The sequence below is a fragment of the Pholis gunnellus genome (genome assembly GCF_910591455.1).
Source record: "Pholis gunnellus genome assembly, chromosome: 18".
Lineage (NCBI taxonomy): Eukaryota > Metazoa > Chordata > Actinopteri > Perciformes > Pholidae > Pholis > Pholis gunnellus.
Window position 1 is genome coordinate 16,243,542 of NC_136545.1, and position 16,418 is coordinate 16,259,959.

The 16,418-nt window shown below is 42.6% G+C and overlaps 1 protein-coding gene across 1 annotated transcript in view; it reads left to right on the plus strand.

Moving 5' to 3' along the window:
- Positions 1–15,990, plus strand: part of col27a1a (collagen, type XXVII, alpha 1a) — a gene marked incomplete at its 5' end in the record, with an annotated part of 60,131 nt that extends 44,141 nt beyond the window's left edge. The window contains 39 exons of the mRNA XM_079178628.1: positions 73–126; positions 236–280; positions 358–411; positions 505–558; positions 1,818–1,871; positions 2,578–2,631; positions 6,036–6,089; positions 6,322–6,366; positions 7,000–7,044; positions 7,251–7,304; positions 8,798–8,851; positions 9,286–9,339; positions 9,503–9,556; positions 9,661–9,714; positions 9,865–9,972; positions 10,070–10,123; positions 10,246–10,353; positions 10,461–10,514; positions 10,625–10,678; positions 11,082–11,138; positions 11,238–11,291; positions 11,370–11,423; positions 11,527–11,580; positions 11,962–12,015; positions 12,273–12,380; positions 12,554–12,661; positions 12,838–12,945; positions 13,057–13,110; positions 13,960–14,022; positions 14,108–14,161; positions 14,248–14,283; positions 14,414–14,431; positions 14,534–14,569; positions 14,658–14,684; positions 14,784–14,834; positions 14,920–15,088; positions 15,188–15,297; positions 15,422–15,640; positions 15,780–15,990. Of these exons, the coding sequence (XP_079034754.1) occupies positions 73–126; positions 236–280; positions 358–411; positions 505–558; positions 1,818–1,871; positions 2,578–2,631; positions 6,036–6,089; positions 6,322–6,366; positions 7,000–7,044; positions 7,251–7,304; positions 8,798–8,851; positions 9,286–9,339; positions 9,503–9,556; positions 9,661–9,714; positions 9,865–9,972; positions 10,070–10,123; positions 10,246–10,353; positions 10,461–10,514; positions 10,625–10,678; positions 11,082–11,138; positions 11,238–11,291; positions 11,370–11,423; positions 11,527–11,580; positions 11,962–12,015; positions 12,273–12,380; positions 12,554–12,661; positions 12,838–12,945; positions 13,057–13,110; positions 13,960–14,022; positions 14,108–14,161; positions 14,248–14,283; positions 14,414–14,431; positions 14,534–14,569; positions 14,658–14,684; positions 14,784–14,834; positions 14,920–15,088; positions 15,188–15,297; positions 15,422–15,640; positions 15,780–15,926 (2,688 nt within the window). The 3' untranslated portion in view covers positions 15,927–15,990. The remainder of the gene's footprint in view (positions 1–72; positions 127–235; positions 281–357; positions 412–504; positions 559–1,817; positions 1,872–2,577; positions 2,632–6,035; positions 6,090–6,321; positions 6,367–6,999; positions 7,045–7,250; positions 7,305–8,797; positions 8,852–9,285; positions 9,340–9,502; positions 9,557–9,660; positions 9,715–9,864; positions 9,973–10,069; positions 10,124–10,245; positions 10,354–10,460; positions 10,515–10,624; positions 10,679–11,081; positions 11,139–11,237; positions 11,292–11,369; positions 11,424–11,526; positions 11,581–11,961; positions 12,016–12,272; positions 12,381–12,553; positions 12,662–12,837; positions 12,946–13,056; positions 13,111–13,959; positions 14,023–14,107; positions 14,162–14,247; positions 14,284–14,413; positions 14,432–14,533; positions 14,570–14,657; positions 14,685–14,783; positions 14,835–14,919; positions 15,089–15,187; positions 15,298–15,421; positions 15,641–15,779) is intronic.
- Positions 15,991–16,418: the final 428 nt, after the last annotated feature.

The window sequence follows — 16,418 nt, forward strand, 5'->3', positions numbered from 1 at the left end:
CTCAATGTTAATGATTCATCAACTGGCAAGTGTATGTCTTGAAAATCACCTTTCATTCTTGTCCTTTTTCAGGGTAGAATGGGCAGAAAAGGTTTTCCTGGGAAGGTTGGGCCGGAGGGAGTTAAGGTGAATAAAGTCAATACGCACAAATATTTTTTTTGCTTTTGCACAAAATATGAAAAATATTCGTTTAATAATTTTAAACAAAAGACTCAAACTATATTTATCTCTGCAGGGAGAGACCGGTGTTGCAGGAATAGTTGGAACCATGGGAGAAAGAGTAAGAAACGCTGACATAGCCACTTCTATTTTTTTCCAAATGTCTCAACCATCCAACACTGAGTCTGTGTATTTCAGGGTTTGGTGGGTTTCATCGGACCTGTGGGAGAGGCGGGACTGGCAGGAGAGAAGGTAAAAAAAACTTTTTCTTTCCTTGTAAATGTATTTATTTAAGTCCTTACAAGGTAACTTTGAAGACTTAATGTTGTGCTCATGTACATTAAGGGGGATCGAGGGGAGATGGGTCATCCTGGACCACCTGGAGAAAAGGGAACAACGGTAAGACACAATGAGGAAGAGTGAGTGAGAGAGGTTTAAGTTTGATAACATTTGAGAATGCTCACAAATGATTTTCTGGGTTTGCTCTATCAAAAAGAAAAGTCTAAGAAATGGTCATCTTAAACTAAAATGTGTGTGTTATTCCCATGGGAATATACTGACGTGTGGGATTAGGTCGTAAGAATATGCCAAAAGGGAAAGGAGGCACATCAACCCATGGACAATTTAGGACCATGTTTTCTAAGCAGTGGTTTAGCACTCGGCGGGAGGCCTTGAGCTGGAAAAAGTGGATCTCTTCCAATGATTTACCTCCTTGACGGTAGTTAATGGTCACATGAAGTGTTGACTTCTCATTGTCGAACACCTAATGCTACTGGGATTCGCTGAAAAGATTAAAGACACGAAGAAAGCCGGTGATCCATTTTCAGACATCCATTCATATTTAGTTTTCAGTCTGCAGGACACCTGAGTGCCCCCAAAGGTCTTGTGTTTGACGGGCCTTACTCTACCTCTGTCGCACACCTACCTTGCTCTCTCAAACAGAGCAAATGGCCGCTTTGTCATGTAGTGTCTGTATCCGATAAGGACCTAATGTATACCGTATGACCGGCTGGAGTGGATAAGAATTCAGTCATCCTTCTTGCTGAAACAGAGGGATGTTTCCTGCTGGCTGACAGCCAGTTGGATTTGTCTCAGGACATGACCACACATAACACGCGCGCACACACACACACAAACACACACACGTGCACACACTTATAAGGAAGTTGTCTGCAAAACAGAAACAGACTCTCTGGAAAAGACTGCATCATACGTGGTGATGGGAGCTGACCAGCAGACATCGTAGCTGCTAACAGAGAGCTCATACTGCAGGCTTTAGGATTTGTTTTCCCGTGGATGCATGAGATCAGAGCTGCCTACTGTGCTATGGGTTTGCGTATTGGCTAGATTGTATTGCACTCAGCTGATCTGAGTCGTCTGACTTAAAATACTCCCCATTACATCGTTATGCTTTTATAAATGGTCCGGCCAAAAAATGAGGTCCAATAAAGGGGAAAGAAAAACAGCAAAAAGCAATATGTTTTCAGATATAAAATCATCTCCTCAGGTTGTCTGTTTTTTCTCTTTTCCCCATTGTCTCTTATTGGAGCGGTAGATTTTCTTTCAAATGTGCAGAGCTTTTCTGCAGATGTCCAATTTATAACCCCAAACATTATGTGAATGTAGAATTCAGTGTTTCTGCTGTGTGTGTATGATAGGGTCACCCAGGGACACCAGGGGAGACGGGGCCTACAGGACCACCAGGAAGATCTGTAAGTCACCACTCTTTCGCTCATTTTGCACTTTCTCTCTTCTTTCCACTTTATCATTTTTGCAGATGATAGTAAATAGTCAATAAGTTGGTTATGGTTATCTGAGCCTTAGCAAGTATGGCTGTGTCAGAAGAAACTGACAAATAATGATAGCTAGAAGCTGAACAGATGAACAAAGATGTCTTTGCATCTGTGTATAAAAAGGCATCTTTTTTGCAGTTGTAACTTGTAGCGTTAACAACCTGCATGTACAGTCTGCAGTAAAGGTTCCTTTGAGCATTATGGGAGCTGGCAGCCTCCTGCTGAACCGGCATTACCCTTCTGTCAGTCAAAAGCGCAACACCTATAACCAATTAGGAGCTTCCCCTGCCTCCCCTCGCTCTGTCCTTGCCACGGTCTGATTTGACAGAGTGCGGGCTGAGCATTGGTTGAAGGTGGGGGCCACTGAGCCACCAAAACAAACATAAATATGGGGCTCTGGGGTTCAGCAGGACAGGATTCCTGAGCAGGCCCTTTAATTGGTGTGAGTGACAGATCTAACAACAAACCCCATAGTGTGTTCCCGAGGTCAGGCTGCCCCCCCCCTGGGTCAACAACCTGGGGGCTCTGTGCTCTGTCAGTGTAAACCTTCGTTTTATCTCTCCATCCCGTTTTCCTTTCCCCCTCTCTTTCCCTCTTTATATCCCCCTTTTCCTTTGTTTGTCAGGGCTCTTCTGGAGCGGCTGGGCCAGCCGGTACCAGAGGACCCAAAGGCTTACGGGTAAGTTTGAAGATTCACACCTGTTGTTTTTGCAGCTTAGCTGTTGACTGGAGCTCTGCAGTCAGCATGTCATCGCTCCCAGCCTTTAGAACAGATCATAAAGTCTGTATAAGAGTTTAGGTATACATCACTTTGCTGTGCATGCTGTGATGTGTGCCACTGCTGTTGTTGAGCCGTTGGAAAAGCTTTAGTGGGTGAACATAATAAAGTGATATGGAGCTGCCTCTCAACTGAGGTCATGTGTGTCTAACGGACATGGGCGCTTGCATAACACACTCTCGGGTTCAGAGTCAAAGCACGAGTCTGTTCCATCTTTTTCAGAAGTCAGTGCTCATTATAACTGCAGGAAGAGCTCCAGTGATGTAAAACAAACAGCTCTTTTTTATTCCATATCAATGGAACAATGACTATTAGTTGAAGGAAAGAGCCTCCGTCATGACGCCTTGGAAAATGTGAATGTGGCTGTTCTGGAGGTTGCTTTGCAGATACATTTAGTAAAACTGGGGAAACATGATTGATGGGGAGATTAGCAAAGCAAAGTTTTCATTTTTGGTTAGCAGGAGGTTTCAAACTCATAAAACATCAGTCACAAAAAACACAATAGCAGCTTTTAGACCTCTGACAGTTTTAGAATCAACTGTGGAAATCCAACTTTATATTTTCCCATCCCATCCCATCACATCACAATCATATCCACCTGATTTAGACATTTAATGTCTGAAAGCCTTAAGTGGGCTTGTTTTTTTGAGTTCACAGCTATAACTATATTAATGTTGGCATCATTCCATTTAGGTAACTCACTGGCACTCCTAAAGTGATTGGAGGGTTCAGTGTTATTCGATACACCTGTGCTTCTCCTGTTAAAACATGTTAAACAGTTCTTCTGTGGGAAAATAAATGTCCGTCAACATAAATGTAAAATAACTCAAGAACGTTCAACAAAAAGAAAATGAATACATTGCAGATACAGACGCCAGTAATCACCTGAGATTTGTCAAATTACAGCTTTGGAGTCTCAAAAGTGAAATCGTAAACCACTCGTATTTTGTGAGACATGAAAACAAACGAATAACAGCTGGAGTTTTTGCTGCTAAATACCACCAACCGAAATTGTAAGCTTGTGGAACAACATGCAGCAAATGAATTATTGTTCACAAAGGCTATTAAAGTGGATTCCAAGAGACTGTAGTGGCTGTAATTAATGACGATAATCACTTTGGACAATGACGATGACGACTGTAAATATGGCGATGATGCAGGAGTCAGCAGGACACGGTTAAATGGATGTTTTAGGGGTCAGCTGATACACCTCCGCTATTATCCGCTGTCCTTTATGTGCTCCCTTTTGGAGTTCAGACCTTTTCAGAGGTTTTTAAAAAATGCCTTTTATTGCTGTGGTCCACTGAGCCAGCTGGAAAGTGGGATAAAATAGCATTGAATCTCTCTATCTGAGGCGTCCATGGGAGATGAGCTTCGCTGTGGTTGGCCTGGACACACTCAGTCTGAGGGTGTGTTTTCAATTAATACGAACGTCTGCAGCTTCCAGTGCCAGTAAATCTGCCTGCTGCTTCGTGACTTATGTTGGGTCTAAACTGAGAAACCTGAGTGTTGCAAGCCAGAAGACTTCATGTAAATGTGTGCAACCACAGATACTCACGTGCTCCCCCAACCACACACAAGCTGTGTCTGCACAAAAAATAATTCAAGTTTCAAGTTTTCATGTATACGCCTGGACAAACAAAATTCCCCTTTGTTTATTGTTACAAGTAAACAACAACCGGATTTCAATGAAGAGATGCTAAGACGGGTAATCCACTCTGTAAAACTAGAATACTACAAAGTCTCGGTAAAGACGGACAGTTTCAGACAGCTTCTCTCGACTTGGTGTCCTTACATGAAGGAATATGCCATTCATAAGATGATTTCAACTGTGAATAAAACATCTTCGTGCTAAATGAGACCATATACAACCTTTACACAGATTTCAACACCATATGTCTTTTAGATGTTGGCCTGAGACACAAAGCCTTAATGTTGACAGTGATGTAACATCTGGCCTCACTCTCAGAAACATTGGCACTGGACTGTTTTCTTACATGGAATTATATTGTGGCGTCAGAGACCAGAGAGAAAACTGCATGTTGACACCAGACCAGCAACGGAGCTAGCGCCGCTATCGTCTCTTAAAAAAACGATTTTGATTTGTGGATGTCAGCCATGAGGAATCACCAATCTGACTAATTGTGCTCTGTATCTAATAACTCCTCATGACGTCAGACCAACAAATCCTCAGCTAATGCTTTGCATATCGAATAACATCTCATCATCTCTCCTTCTCGGCAGTTATTATTGAGCTAGTTTAAATAGATGTTTTTGATTGTTTTGAAATCATGCTCCAGGTGTTTCTTTTCTGCCTTTGTTTGAATTTTCCCTTACAAAATCAGCGTAACTCAGTGTAATTAATGAACTGTGAAGCATTATGTTTGAGTGAACGGGTTTTTCCGTGGCCCGACAGGGTGAGGTATTTTACCTGCACACCGGTTAATCCGGCTATGTAAACGCAAGCAGTGGGTAGCAGGTACCCCAGACAGGAATGTTAATGAGCGCTGCTTATCCAGCTCTATGTATAATAGGCTTACAGCACTTCAGCTAGCGGCGTTCTCCACGGGCCAGACTCCCACTGGGCCCAGTCACCAACCACTCACACAACAAGGCTGCCTGTGTGGCTGTGTCATGTTATATTTTCTTCCTCCTGTAAAAGATTTAATGATTATGAGAAAATCACTTGTTATTTATAAATCACCGTTAGCTAGTGACCCGTGGAGTATCACATTATCTGAGGAGCCAGCATCCTCCACAGCATAGATGAGAAAGTTGTGCAGGTGCAGAGCAGATGGACTCTATTGGTCCACTGCCTGCCTCCCATTTATTATCACTGCTCACTAGACTAGCAAGCCTTTAAGCACTTTAGATTGATTATGTTTGACAGTTGCACCCATGTAATCTAAACAGTCAGACTGCTCTGACAGTGTGTGTGTGTGTTTAAGTGTGAACGGTATGTATCCGTGTGCCCACACTTTGAGCCCTGATTGTTTAATAATGCAAGTCATAGACTAGCAGTAACTTTCGCTGCTCTGTGCGGCACCCTGTAGAGACCTGCAGCTATTTATGCTGTCCTTGTATGCACACATTTGCTTTTACACACACACTTATAATTTGTAACTTACTGCTTTGTTCATCCTTAAAAGTGTTTACAGTTTACAGGCCCTTGACCATGCTTCTGACATTGGGTGGTTATTGGCATCGCCGCACCATACAGAGATGTTTATTCGCAGCATGTTGTGGCTGTCTGGCTGTGTTACAGTGACCTCTGTTGGTGAAGTGACAGCTGTCTTGTGTTTCAGGGAGCGATAGGGCCTGACGGTCCAACAGGAGAGATGGGGTTAGAGGGCAAGACGGTAAGAAATCGGACATGATTTTGTGCATTTAGTGGAATTTCCTTGTTGGTTTTTGAAACTAGAAACATTCACAAAGTCAAGCTGTGCAGACACATTAGTAATGACCATGAAGTAGCATGTATTACTGTCAAAGTTATATCCTCTGGCATATATATAATAGATTCTTCTGATTTTTGCATCAGCGAACTGTCTCAGCACCTTGGCTATCTCTCATCCATCCCTCTCTCCACAGGGTACTGATGGTCCTCCAGGAAAAATAGGTTTCCCTGGACAACAGGTAAAACACTGGGGTACTTTTCCACTTCTTCCTCTCATATGTTTTTTGGTGGTTATGTTCCTCTGGAGAGGCAAAGCATCAGAATGATTTAGAGGACCTACTTGATACCAGCAGTGTGTAGGCCCTCAGTCAGATACAATAAATTACTTTGGAGGAGAAAACTGTCCTTGGAAGGTTTCTACACACTGTGGGCCAGATTTACCTATGTGACACTTAAACGCACGGCCCATTGGTGGGGTTTGAGAATATTTACTCAGCCTGCAATTAAACCCCACTTCTGGAAATTATTTGGGCACATGACAACAATCTTTATGTCTAGAAAGGCTTGTAAATCTAATGTAGTAAGGGTCAATACATTAACTTACGGCCAAATTAAAAGAGATGAAGAAAGACATGGAATGAAAAAAGCACTTGCCATTGTTTAGTAAAAATCAAGGCCAAGTTAAAGCTTAATGGCTACACACCCACAACTCTCTTTCCCCTTTGATGTTTGATGTTGTACAATGGTCAGATATTGCAGACTGATTCACAAAGCCTCAGTGAATCTAGACCTATGTATGTACTTCCTTTATCAATTACAGTATCTCTAAATTCTCCTGTCTATAGATTCTTCTTTTTATTGTGTCCCTGCAGGGGAAGATCGGAGATTCAGGGGAAACCGGGCCTAAAGGTTTTCCGGTGAGTTCATAATATACATCTACTACTTAATAAAGAAGTTCTTTGAGTAAACAACCCATGCTCCTATTTGAGCTATATTCTGTTGCTGATGGGATCACCTTAAAATACGTAAACCTTCATAAAAACTATACATGTACGTAGTGTGTAATGAAAGCGAGATGGTGTGTGGGCGTGTATTCTGAACTCCCTTACCCTTCTGTCGCCAGGGTATCCAAGGGCCCTCAGGACCTCCAGGGGACAAGGGAATAGCAGGCGAGCCGGTATGACTTTCCAACTGCGTCTCCATTGTTTCATAAATGTCTCTCTCGTTTCCTCATCTTCTCTGACATATCTTGACTTCCTCACTTGCCTCAGTCTCTGTCCCTCTCTCTATCCTTCTATTATCTTTGTTAAGGGCCAATCTTTTACAGTATTCTTTCTCAAGCTCATCAAACTTTTCCTCTCCCTTTTTCATAATCCTACTTAATAGTTTTATTAAATTCTCTTTGGCAACAAACGGCACCTTGACTCTCTGCCCAGCCCTGTTAGCTCCGAAATATCATAGCCAGGAGAGACATATTTCAGAAGTTATTCAAAATATATTAGCTTGTATTAAATGTTTCCTCCAGAGCAGCCAGAGACTTGTCTCATGCTTCTCACATCTGCTCTGTAGTGGCAGGAGAGTGAACTACCAGCATGCTGGGTGACAGCTTGTTAATAGAAGTGCTAAATTGCCTAACTTACAGTGAAAATATATGTGCTTATTGCAATGATGGATATAACCTTTACTCCAAAATATTTGCTGTCCTCCCTGTGGTTTTATTTAATGCACACTAAAAGAGGCAGAACAGAAAAAGATGGATCGTCAATATTAGAGGCAGGCACTTGTTTGTTTTCATTGGTACAAATGGATCACAGGCTATTACTCTCCTGTTTCTAGTTTATTAAAACATGGATCTCTGCTATTAATAATGCCTATTACTATCTCAACGGGACACCCGGGCAGCTGAATGGAGTTCACTTCATACGGCCGACTGTTTATACCTACAATAGTAAAGACAACCTTTATGAGAGAGGCTTACTTTAAAATGTATCTGTTCAGTTAGCATTTTAATAGGTAATATACATTTGCAAAATCATATCAACCACAAGCTATACGTGTTTCTATCTATCTGTTTTGTGAGTTGTTAACAGTTTTTTTAACAGTAGTTTGGATTTAGACAAGCTATTGGGGTAACCAATAAATAAAGATCCAATCATAGTTGGAGGACTAAGTGATGTTTCCCAGCAACCGCCTATAAATATGAACCCTCCCTTATATACACTGTTGAAAATTCCCTTTTTATCTCGTTACACTCCATTGTCTCATCTCTTGTGCCGCACAGCTGCTTTCACTGATGAGACAATACGCTTCTGAGCCCTGCTGTTAGCTTTCTTTGAAATATGAATTCAAGACCACACAGATGACTTCAGTTATACCATCATTATTGTTTGGACTGGATGCAAGTCGAGCACGGAGCAAACATTATTCATATACGCTGAGAGTAAGACGTATTCATGGCAATGTAGCGATGTTTGGAAGCATAATTAGTGGCAGTTATTCTTTGCATTCAGAGCCAAACTGCGTACAGATGGCTTACTGATGTATCTGCAGTTGGCTCTTCCACAATAAACACTAGCCAGGGATTTTGTATTTTTCATACAAGATCTGATGTGAAATATCTCCAGCTTTTGGTCTGATAATCATTAAACTAAATGTCTTATCATCTCATAGGGATCCTCTGGGCCATCAGGAACCGTGGGACTGTTAGGAGAAGTTGGTCAAAAGGTGGAACATTTTGCAAACACACACTTGCACACATACTCAGCCATATGTGTGCATGCATATTCCACATGGATAAGGTCACTGGCATTCATCCGCACACTCACACACACACACACACACACACACACACACACACACACACACACACTCACACACAAAGGGTATTGTGAAGACTAAATGATTAAATATGTGACATCTGTTTTTCACCCTACCCCAGTGAATCAATAACACTCTCTGATTGAAGTATTCTGTTCAATCAAACTAATTAACCCACATTACAAAGGTGTCCTCTTCCTCTTGTTCTGTCATGACAATACGTAATGGAACTCACTCCTGACATATTGTACATATCTAATGCCAAAGACTCATTTGCCTGTAATTTCTGTCCAAAATAATTGAACATGTTCCTTTCCTCCATCCTCTACGTATTTATAAAGGGTCCTCCGGGCAAGGTGGGGGAACCAGGACTGCCAGGCGAGTCAGGGGAGAAGGTGAGACAATATATTGTTGCATGTTTACCTCAACTTTTGCATGCCTGAATTGATTAAAAGAGTGTCTAAAACTACATTAATTGATATCAAACAGTACCCAAGAGAGACAGAATGACTATTGTTTGTGCCATGTTGCTCATGTGTATGTATCTGTGTGTGTCAGGGAGCCATTGGACCTGATGGGAACATTGGAGAGCAGGGACTAATAGGACAGCGGGTCTGTTCATCAGCATTAAACTCTATCAAATATCTGTAACATGGTGGAGCTGTTCATTTCATTAAACTTTGTATTTGTGTGTGTGTGTTGTTTGCGTATAACAGGGAGAGTCCGGCCTAGAGGGAGAAGCTGGTCCAGCTGGTCCCGATGGAAGCAAGGTGGCGTCTCTTCCTAATTAATTAAAGATATGAGACATCAACTCCAAAACGTAGCCATATGCTGCACTAGTGATCTTAATCAGCTTTTTTTTCACATGTTTTAGGTAAAGAAACTTAAATAAAGTCATGTCTTTATGTGCATATGCTCAGGGTGAAAAAGGTGACATGGGTCAGGAGGGCGACAACGGAGAAAAAGGTGAAATCGGGCTAAAGGGAAAAGAGGGCCCGCCTGGAAGTCCTGGACTCAACGGTGTCAGAGTAAGTGGTCTGTCTTTCTGGTCAAATTCATACACACATATTTTTGGCAAACTGCCTTTCTTAGGTTGTTTCCTAATGTTGTTATCTCTCTCCAAAGGGTCCAGAAGGGAAACCTGGCAAATTTGGGGAAAGAGGCAAACAAGGATCAAAGGTATTAACATCAAATCATCTCCAGTGGCAGATTAATCCTTTAGAAAACCAAAGCATCCACGTGCAATGACATAGAGATGCTATGGGGTCAGCTGTTCTGTAACTTATCCTTTGTGTGTTTAGGGTACCAAAGGTCATCAAGGTCACCTTGGGGTGACTGGGACAGTGGGGAAGACTGGACCACCAGGTTTCGTTGGGCAGAAGGGGTCCAGAGGAACCATTGGACACGTGGTAAAGTGGAACAGTAATGATTTCATCATTCATTTTACTGTTTTAATCAGAAGTTTGAATGCCATCTAAATTACGTGTAGTGAAGACACAACATTTGTTTTCATTAGGGAGCTCCTGGTCGAATGGGCCTACAGGGGGAACCTGGTATTGCAGGTTATGAGGTAAGATTACTTTAGGATAAGTAAGTGTCTGCATGTGGATGGCCATTAAACATGATGTCCATTTGGTGAATCATTTGACGTAACATCATGCCTTGGGTCTGTCTTTGCAGGGCCACCAGGGATCACAGGGCCCCATGGGGCCTTCAGGACCAAAAGGTGAAAAGGTACACCTCGTTCACTTTATGTGTAACACTGATCTCCTATTCTTCCTTCTTATCTGTTGCCAGTATATCCCAGCACCAGTTTGGATTGGCCACAAATCCCCTGAAAGTAGATCAATAACTCCCAATGTTTTTTTTTATTTATTAAGCATCTTAATTGCACTTCTCTCTGTAAGCAGCGTGTACTGATCAGCCTTGTTTGGATACCTTAGTGCCATCATCAAAGATAACACAATGTTAATCATGGCTTGCTTGCACGTGGATGCTTTCTAACTCTTCCAACCAGTCATGTGAGCGCATCTAAAAGAAGGCGTACGCAAAAGTAAACATTTCAGGAAACGCGTCAAAAGGTAGATGCAGTCTATTGAAACCTCTAAATGTTCATTGTTCTCATTTGTATCTGCAGGGCGAGCAGGGGGATGATGGGAAAGTAGAGGGTCCTCCTGGTCCTCCAGGTGACACAGTAAGTCACACCTGACTTACTTTTCTCCATCCTTGTCTGCTGTAAGATTGCATGAAACAATTGATTTGCTGTTAACTCATGTATTCCTTGTTTTATTAGGGTACTCCAGGTGACAGAGGAGAGAGAGGAGAATCAGGAGATCCGGGGTATGAAGTAAGTACCATCACTTCAAGCGATTTTAAAATCATTTATTTGGGTTTGTGTGGTTTATATTCTGTTACTCTTTCTCAGGGTCAAGTTGGTCTGGATGGCGGGAGAGGCCGGCCTGGAGCTCATGGACTACCTGTGAGTGTCAAAACTTTGGATTTCCATACACAGTCTGGTCTACATAAACATGCTCACACAGGTTGTCTTTATGTGCTTTCATTAACAAAACTGTCCATTTCAGGGACATGCTGGACCTCGCGGGCAACTAGGACCCAAAGGGGCCAAAGGAGATCAAGTAAGGATGTCAAAAAAACATTTTGTGTGCCTGTTTGAGGGGTTAGAATTATATGCACTCCTATTTATTGCCTGTATTGCATCATCTTCAGTCCATGAGAGCTTTAGATACTATGTTCTAGCTTTTATATGGTGTAAGTTGAATGCTTATCAAAGATCCAGCAGACATGTCTAGTAAAGAGGCCATTTATCATTTTTTAGGCTAAAAGTACTGTTATAGTACTGTGCTGTCATTTGCTTCTTTTGGCTTGAGAAAGGAATGTCTTGCTGGTCACTAACACCTGCATACATATTACTGTAACAAACAATGACCATCAGATGAGGGGCATTAATAATCAATAATAATCTTATTTAACCTTTAAAACATTTTCTCTCTCTCAAGGGTCAAAAAGGCAAAAAGGGTCAGTCAGGACAAAAAGGAACCAGAGGACTGGAGGTAAGTTAACGATTCTCCATACATCCACACGGCTTCGGTGACTTACAGTATTTCATTTCACTCTGCAGATGTCTTGCATAACCTCAGCCTTTAACAAGTGTGTCTCCATGACGAGAATACTTGGAAAACAGGCGCATACAAAAGTTATAAACTAGGCGATTGTGTCAATTGACTCAAGTAAAAGATGGATGGAGAAGCCGGTAACATGCGCCATCATGCTCGGCCCAGATTTCTGATAAGTCCTCTCTTTTCCTCAGGGTGTGGGAGGTCTTTCTGGTCCCAGAGGTGTGGTGGGTCGAGAGGGGCTGGAGGGTGTCCCCGGGATGGATGGAGTCGCAGGAAAAGATGGCAGTAAAGGCATGCCGGTGAGACAAACAAATAAATCTAAAAGTTGAACAAAGGCCTTATCCTCTGTTGAGCTCTGGGGCGAGGAGCTGGCCGAATCGCCATCCTTAGGTCCTGCTAAAATAGAAATGTTAACAGATTGGTAATCTTTGTGATGAATCTTATTCATTCGGCCTCCATGATATTTATTTAGGGAGAGCATGGTGATGATGGGGAGGCTGGTCTTCCTGGCAAAGCGGGCTCACGTGGTAAAACCGGCGGTCCAGGACTCCCGGGAGAACAGGGGACCTTTGGACCAAAGGTAAGAGGGATGAGTATTATGCTGTATAGTGATTATACAATGCTATATATTTATAGATATAATATGTTGCCATGCATGGGTATGAGACTGCTTCAATTATCAGATGAATCCAGTCATGATTATTTAACTCTCCATGAGCGATCTTCAGTCATTTCACCATTTATTTATCCATCCAGGGTCAGCAGGGTCTTCGAGGCCAGAGTGGACCTCCAGGAAAAAGAGGCTTCAGAGGTGGAATGGGACTACCAGGGCCACAGGGAGACCAAGGACCTAAAGGACAACTTGTGAGTAGCAATTGTAATAAAAGGCAATGACTTATCAATACCCTGAATTATATGATTTTATGACATTTCTGAGATTCTGTGTTACTGATTGTTGATTTAATTCTTGTTCAGGGTGATACAGGGGAAGCAGGTTTTCCAGGAATCTTGGGAGTTTTTGGACCAACGGTATGTTCGGCATCAAACAGCATGCATGTCTACAACAGCCACAGACAAACCCACACGTCTATTAAAAACTAGCCTGTGTTATGATCCTAAATCTTAACAACTCAGTCTACGAAGGTAACAGAACATTTGTAGCTTTTTGCTAAACAGATGTGTTCAGACGTATATATACACACACAACAAATCTATTTATCTGCTACTGAGGGAACACTAAATCCTAAATGAGCCACTGAAATCTGGTTGGTGTACCTTCTAAAATTACTTTGATAGAAAAGGCCCTTTTTGGATGAGCCATTGAATTCATTTCCGAACAGTTTGAGCACTGAGAGTCACTCTGTGAAACAGCTTCAGCACAAATGTCCTCAAGCCTTTCAAAATAAGGGTCTGTTCTCTCCCATCACCGGATCCCATTTACAAACAGCACAATATAAAGCAAACAAATGTCCTCCTCACTTCCTGCCCATGACCTGTTTGTGTTGTTGCCTTCTGTAACAATCCCACGATCTCCAGATTTAAATGCACGTGTGCTTGTATGCTTGCAGCAAAGTTTCCATTATGTTCCACAAACACATTCCAGCTGTGTGCGGTTTAGGGGCTATAAAAAAATCGATTCTATTGAAATCACTTCACAGAGTCCAAAGCCAAAATCTTTGATGATAGCTGGAAACATTGTCTTCTGTATGGAAACAGTTAGTGGGTGTAAGATGTTCCGTAATGAGACGTAGATGTAGTTAGGAGGTAGCAGTTGTTGTGTAAGAAGACATTTTGCGAAAACTGACATCAAGTAGTGCCGTTTTAAACAGGTGAGTGTACGATGAGGGTGTTTAAAATATTTGTCACTGTGGTTTTCAGGGGCCTCCAGGAGACTTTGGGCCAAAGGGCATACGGGGACCAAAGGGGCCGCAGGGCACAATGGTAAGTAGACTTGTGATCTAGCTTACACTGATGAAATTTACTGAGCCTTTTATTTCATTGTTTTTCATCTGTTCCTCTCCATCAGGGCAGAAGAGGAGTTGTTGGCCCTGTGGGAATTATTGGTCCCAATGGAAGCGCAGTATGTATTATACAGATTGAAAACAGCTTTAACGTGTCTATCTGCTGTTATTCTTCAGCCAACTGACTGTGTACATCTCTTTACAGGGTCCTAGAGGAGAGAAGGGCAATTATGGAGAGACTGTAAGTCTCGATTTCTAACCACATCTAGTCTTTTCAGTTGTTTACACTTTGTTTACATTGTCTGCTGTGTAAAAAGCAGATTCAATGACAATATTGATGCTGAAAATATCTCTTTTCTCTCTCTGCACAGGGATTTCAAGGCCCAAGGGTATGTTTGCATAGTGTGTCATCTTCTGTTGCTGCAGATTATTTGTATTTTCTATGGCCACTTAAAACCTCATCCTGCATGTGTGTTTTTCTTCTTTATTAGGGGTCTCCTGGACCTCGTGGACTCCCTGGACTTCCAGTAAGTTTTCCACCTTTAAGCAGCTGTCAAACAAACATAATGTCATTTTCAAGTTCCATGAAATAACTTTTTCTTTTTTTTACTTTAGGGTCGCCCGGGTATCCCGCTATCATTTGTAAGTCATGTTTTGTTTGCTGATTTAACTAAATCCAATATATACTGAAATGTGTTATCTCACGAGTGAGATATTTTAAGATTCTGTTATTTTCTGCAGGAGGAAGATGGTCTTTTGTTTATGGATTCACACACCCCACTCAGGACTGAGGTTAGTGGAGTATGACATCAGCATTTCTCTGTATTGTTGCCCGTTATCTTAAATGCACAGACTCATCTCTTGGTCTGTCCTCCAGAATAAGCCAGTGATGGACCTGCCGATGCTGGACCAGGGCGCAGAGATCTTTAAGACCCTCCACTACCTCAGTAACCTGATCCAGAGCCTGAAGAACCCACTGGGCACCCGGGACAACCCCGCTCGCATCTGCAGGGACCTGCACAGCTGTGAACAGAAGTTAAACGACGGTAAGGGTGTTTGTATGTTGTGTTGTGTGGAAAATGGACACAAGGAGCAATTTCGTATTTAGATAGTCTTATTACCCTCATATGTTTTTGCATTTTCAGGCACTTATTGGATGGACCCCAACCTGGGCTGCTCGTCAGATACAATTGAAGTCGCCTGCAACTTTACTGGAGGTGGACAGACTTGCCTAAAACCAATAACTGTATCCAAGGTATTTCAGACACAATAACAGCCCCAATGACATCAGAAAAGATTATACAATTTTTAAAGAAATATTAAACGCATGAATACATACCAGACTTGTTAATCAGCGATTGTTCTGCCCGTTTGAGCAGCCGTCTATCAGCGTCGGTCGTGTCCAGATGAACTTCTTGCACCTGCTGAGCTCAGAGGCAGAGCAGCACATCATCATCCACTGTCTGAACATCTCGGTTTGGAGGTCGGCTGAGGATCAGCCGGCCGCTCAGAGCTCTGTGAGATTCAAATCCTGGAGTGGGGAGGTGTTCGAGGCGGGAGGAGAGCTTGAGCCAGAAGTCATAGAAGACTCCTGCTGGGTAGGACAGACAAGATGTCATCTTGCTCACTGCCCTTTTAGTTTACATCATTCTTGACATTCAGACTTTTCAAACTTGTCGCCCTGATTGAGACGTTCATGTTTTGGACTATAAAATGTCTTGTGTATCTGGGTTTCAGGTGAAAGATGGCCGCTGGCACCAAACCCATTTTGTGTTCCACTTCCTGGATCCCTCTCTGCTCCCTGTGGTTGACATCTACAACCTCCCCAAGACTACACCTGGCTCACATTACCACCTAGAAGTAGGTCCTGTATGCTTCCTGTGAGGGCTGCCGTGGAAGTCTTCTGAGCGTGGAGGGTTGGATCATCAGCCCTTGGTGACACCCTCATGCGGGCGTGGAGATCGGAGCAATCTCCTCCAATCCATGGCAAAATAATCCAAGCGAGTACAAGCCTCCCTCCAAACAGATCCTGCTTCACTCTTCCAAACTCCCATTGGACTGCAGACACAGAGGGAGGAAGCACGGGGGAGCTGGAGGGCCAAAGAAGAGCTGAGGAGGAGCAGGGGAGTTCTTGCACTAATAGCTTCTCCATATGGCAAAGGCTTCTTCAAGCTCTTCAAGAAGGATCTCCATATGTACGCCCGCTTGGCTCTATGCCACACAATCTCTCGAAAACATTGCTAAGTGAAGGGAGACCAAGGCCAAGTTAATCAGCGGACATTATAGTAACTTATTTGTTTAACTGTATACAGTCTGTATACTGTGTGTACTTTTTTTTTTTTTTTTAAATACCAGGAATTCAGTTCTGTCAGGAGA